The sequence below is a fragment of the Lathyrus oleraceus genome, chromosome 5 (assembly GCF_024323335.1).
Source record: "Lathyrus oleraceus cultivar Zhongwan6 chromosome 5, CAAS_Psat_ZW6_1.0, whole genome shotgun sequence".
NCBI lineage: Eukaryota > Viridiplantae > Streptophyta > Magnoliopsida > Fabales > Fabaceae > Lathyrus > Lathyrus oleraceus.
In genome coordinates, this window is record NC_066583.1 from 542,828,771 (window position 1) to 542,833,545 (window position 4,775).

Consider the following 4,775-nt stretch of genomic DNA (forward strand, 5'->3'; position numbering starts at 1 on the left):
ACACAATGATATATCTTGGTTCCTCTTTCCAAACAAGAGTACTCCAATACTCTCACACCCCATGAGAGATTTCACTATTGTCATATATTTGTATGAGCATACCACTAAGAATTTTCTTACAATCTTCTAACAATAACAAAGAAGCACACCACTTCCTTGAATTTCAAACTCCAACTATGGTGGACTTTAAATCAAACTAATTCAAATGACCTTTTCACAATAGTTGTCAATAACTTGATGATCACAAAAATACAGATTTTACTCTTGAATTTGTTATCTCTTTTGACTTGCTTGCATTACAAGATATATAAAAGTTTTGGCCCTTCTCTTTCTCTTTGATCACAATACCAACATATACACTTAAGTGATCAGAAATGATATAAATGAAACTTGTTTAAATAATATGAAAGTTCATGCACAAAGTTTCATTTGAAAATATATGAGCACTTAACAACTTTGTTTGAATTGATTTGAAAACTATATTTTGAAAGAGTTTATTTTCGTTTTGGTGATGTATAAATCTTATATACATCAATAGGAACCTGTTTGAATGAATACAAATGTTTTGAGTCGTTCCATGAAGGAATGCAATCTTTAGAAATGAAACAAACTGATAAAAAAAATTGTTGCTTAAGTGGTATCCGGTTACCATAATATTGTAATTGGTTACAATTGTAGCTATTAAAAGATATTGTAACCAGTTACAAGTATTGGTTAACCTGTAGTTGTTAAAAAGTAAAACAATTTTTTTTAAATCTGTAACCGATTACAAGTTTTGTGTAATTGATTGCAGTTGTTTGAAAATATTCAAATACAGCTTATAACAACATGGTTTGGTTCCAAATGATTTTGAAAGATGCATAAATGATTTGAGATGAATTATGCATAATGTTCTGAGTCATTAAAATATTTAATATGAATTGTAATGCATACTTTAACCATCTTAATTATTTTCTTTGATTTTTGTTAGTCTTCGATCTTTTCTTCTTAGACAAGCTTTTGTCTTTTTCTTTTGTTGATGTGTTTGTCTTTATCATAACTTTAATCAAGGTCAAAAAGAGGCATGAAACCTTCAATTGAATTTTATTTATTTTAAAAAAAATCGAACAGTGTCGTTGCGGTGAGCAGTGATGCAGATGATCAATGTTTTTAGTGAAGAACAATACCTCGAATGAACAGTATTCCCCAATGAACAATGTTCCCAATGATGAACAGTGTCGAGATGAACAATATTCTTGCAGTGAACAATGTTTCTGAACATAAACCCGCAAATAAGTATCTAAAATTTTGTTCAATCCAAAATAAAGTTATGCATTATCATTGATGAATAAAAATTAATAATTATAGTATTTTCTCTGCATGTAAACAAGAATCATGCATTGATACTGTTCTGATTTATTTTCTGCTTCTGTAGCATCTCGACCAAAGAATTATGAAGTTAAGCACTCTATACCCTATTATGAAGCTTAACATTAAGCCCAAATTGGTCCATTTCTGTGACTCTTTCAGACCTTGTTGACTTAAGAACTCAACTCCATATAATATGCATTCCCCATTGTTGTTTACTTCTATGCATCTCTTTTTCCCTTGCTCGCCTCCATACTCATTTATCATAAGGCACTCAAATGGATACTTGAAAAGACTTATATAGTGCATAAAAATCCAGTAACTAGGTATTTTCTCCTTTGATATGAAATACCCTGAGAATAGAAAGAAAGACCCCATTAGACCGGCAATCAACGAGCTTCCGAGAATGAAATTCGGGACTAGGGCGCTGAAACAAGCGACAAGAGAGTTCGACATTAATAGGACCAACCAAACCACTAAGGAGAAGTAAAGGAAACCGGCGATGTCTTTTCGTAATCCTACCAGCCAGTAAACTGGAGTAGTGTAAAGAAGACCAACCATTAGAAGAAAAGGAAGAAACACGAGCGTATTTGCTAAAACGTATGAGGAAACTCGATAAGCTCCTCTTGAGGTCTCTCTCATGAATGTTGCTCTCTCCTCTAAGAAAATAGGCAGACCTTCTGTTGTTGATGATAGCAAAAAGGTAAGGCTGAAAGCGAAGAAGCCGCTTCGCGTTTGTAATGCTATTTTACTTTGTTTGTTGCCATTGCCAACGTTTAAGAATATGGTCCCCAATACAAATCCAGCTACTAAGGCTTGGATGACCCTTGTAGCAAAGAGTTGCTTGGTTCTGAATATGTTGCTGCAAAATCTTTGTCCTAGGATCAAAATCTCCTCCATCGGAGAATTTGAGTACAGCATAGCCTTTTCTTTGACAATCATAGAGTGCTGCTTTTGATCTTGGTGCTCTTTGTCATCATTGAGAAGAAATTGATTGTTCCGGTTGTGGCCTGATTCTGAAATATGTATAACCAAGGTTTGCATGACATCAAGAGCAAATTCTAGGACATTGACATGGTTAGGAATGCGATGACCGGATGAACAGAGCCTTGCCTCAAGAAGATTCAGTGAACCACTATGCGTGACAAATCCATCAGATAGCAAAATGAGGCTATCGATTTGCTCTAAGATTCGAAAACCGGGTTGGTGGATAGTTAAAACAACTGTCTTACCTTGATTAAATGCCATTAGTCTAAGCAGCGAGATTACATTAAGAGCTGATGCTGAATCCAGACCTGAAGTTGGTTCATCAATCAAAATAATTGCAGGGTCGTGAACTAAGTCGACACCAATGGAAACTCTACGCCTCTCCCCGCCCGATATACCACGGCCTGATCCATTGCCGATTCTTGAATCTGCAATAGGGTCCAACCCGAGCTCCTTCATCAACTCTGCAACTCTAGTAGCAGCCACTTTTTGCGCGCCGGGAAGCCTCAACAAAGCGCTATACATGAGCGTCTCCCTAACCGTAAGCAACGGAAACAAAGCATCTTCTTGCGCGACGTGCCCGGATTCTCGTCTGAATCTGTTCACATCCATAGGCATGTGATTGACAAGTACTTGTCCAGAAACTTTACAGGCTGGTATTCTCCCAGCAAGAATCTCAAGCAGTGTAGTTTTTCCAGCTCCACTAGGACCAGCAATAGCAGTAATCTCCCCTGGCTTTGCTTCACAGTTTACATCCTTCAAAATGAACTTTGAACCTCTCCTAGGATTCGAACCAAAACAAAGATTTCTAAGTTCATCAAATTTGCTGCACAATTTGTATGATAAGTTTTTGGTTTCTAATCTATATGAAGTTTTTGGTTCCATTGTTGTGTTTGTGTGCATGCCAAGTGAGAGAAGAAAAGCATGTAAAACGCAAAGCAAGAGAAGGAAGATGAGCTAACACACCAAACTGTGAGCTAGTTATAAGCTATTATGCAAATATGCAATGAATGGACATTGACATTTTGTACAAGAGATTTGACTTCATCTACTTTTATACTTTCTATTGAAGTGTAGGACTTGAAAAGTGTTTGAGAAACTCAAAGAAAGGAAAGAAGAACATAAGAGTGCATACATAAGCAGCTTTTCTGGTGAGCTGAATATTGACTGTGCAACGTTGGTGTTTGGTTGCCCCACTATCTTACCAATGCATCATAGACTGAGACACCTCAAAGTTTGGTTGGTGGAAGATAAAAAGTATCAAATATTCTAGAGTTAATAGTACATATACTTATTTCCTATCAAATTAGCAAGTTCTACTTTATAATAATCTTGATGAATCAAATGGCACGAAATATGCTATTATCTCAATATTCTAATCCAATTTTACAAGTACAAGTTAGTTAGGATGATATCCTTTTCAAATGAGATTAAGAAATCTTTGTTCACTTTTCTTTTTTGGTTTCAATCCTTGTACATTTTATTCAACTATATAATTCACATTATTGTAATTGTAAGTTTCTTATACAAGGGATTGATATTCCGATATAAAATCAAAAATAAATAAATGGGTAAACAACCGAAGAAAATTGTTAATTTAGTGGGCTAATTTTTTTTGTTTGTTTTGATAAGCATCAATGATCAAAATGAATGAACCTACGATCTATAATTTATTCGTTTTTTTTAATTAGGTTTGCTATTCTTACACTTGATTCATACACTACACCGTATGAACAGTGTAAGAATAGTATTTAAAATAATAAATAATAAACATAACATATTGTAAGATGGATGTGTGGTATTTAGTGTGGGCCATGATCACATTCTCTTTCCTAACCACAACCACATACACAGCATCCCTGTTTCCATTTCTTCTTCTTCTTTCTCTTTCGCGTCGTCCCTGTTTCCATTTCTTCTTCTTCTTTCTCTTTCACGTCATCTATTCATCTCTTCTTCAACTATTCTTTTCTTTACCCAATCACATACATGGTTTTTGAAGAAAAATAAAAAATTATTTAGAATCATCATGTGATGAAGATGAAGATTTAACTCAGTAAGTTTCTAGATATCATTTTTGTAGATTCATCCAATAATATCAATGTTCTTCTTTTGGATCTACTGTTATAGATTTCATATGTTTATTCACGTTTTCTCATTAACCATGTTGTAAACAATATTCATCTATTTTGGTCACACCGTTAACCATGTTTATTTACTGTGAAGCGATTTGATTTCATTAATTTACTCATGTTGGTTCGTTAACCACTTTGAGAACTGTATTAACCAAGTTATATCACACCAATAAACAATGTTATAAACTCGTCCACATGTCTGGGAGTTTATTAACCAAGTTATAGACAACATTAACCATACTTGTGAATGCTATTAACCAACGTTGTTATAAATTTATATTATACATAACAATGACATTTTTGTGCAGT

At 34.3% G+C, this 4,775-nt stretch overlaps 1 protein-coding gene across 1 annotated transcript; it reads right to left on the reverse strand.

Annotated features, from left to right (window-relative positions):
- Positions 1-1,395: 1,395 nt before the first annotated feature.
- Positions 1,396-3,495, reverse strand: LOC127086252 (ABC transporter G family member 10). Its single transcript, XM_051026969.1, has one exon. The coding sequence runs from the start codon at positions 3,235-3,237 to the stop codon at positions 1,396-1,398; it is 1,842 nt and encodes a 613-aa protein (XP_050882926.1). The 5' UTR covers positions 3,238-3,495.
- Positions 3,496-4,775: the final 1,280 nt, after the last annotated feature.

Coding starts and splice junctions, on each gene's coding strand:
- LOC127086252 (XM_051026969.1), bottom strand. CDS start 3,237: ATGCACACAAACACAACAATGGAACCAAAAACTTCATATAGATTAGAA.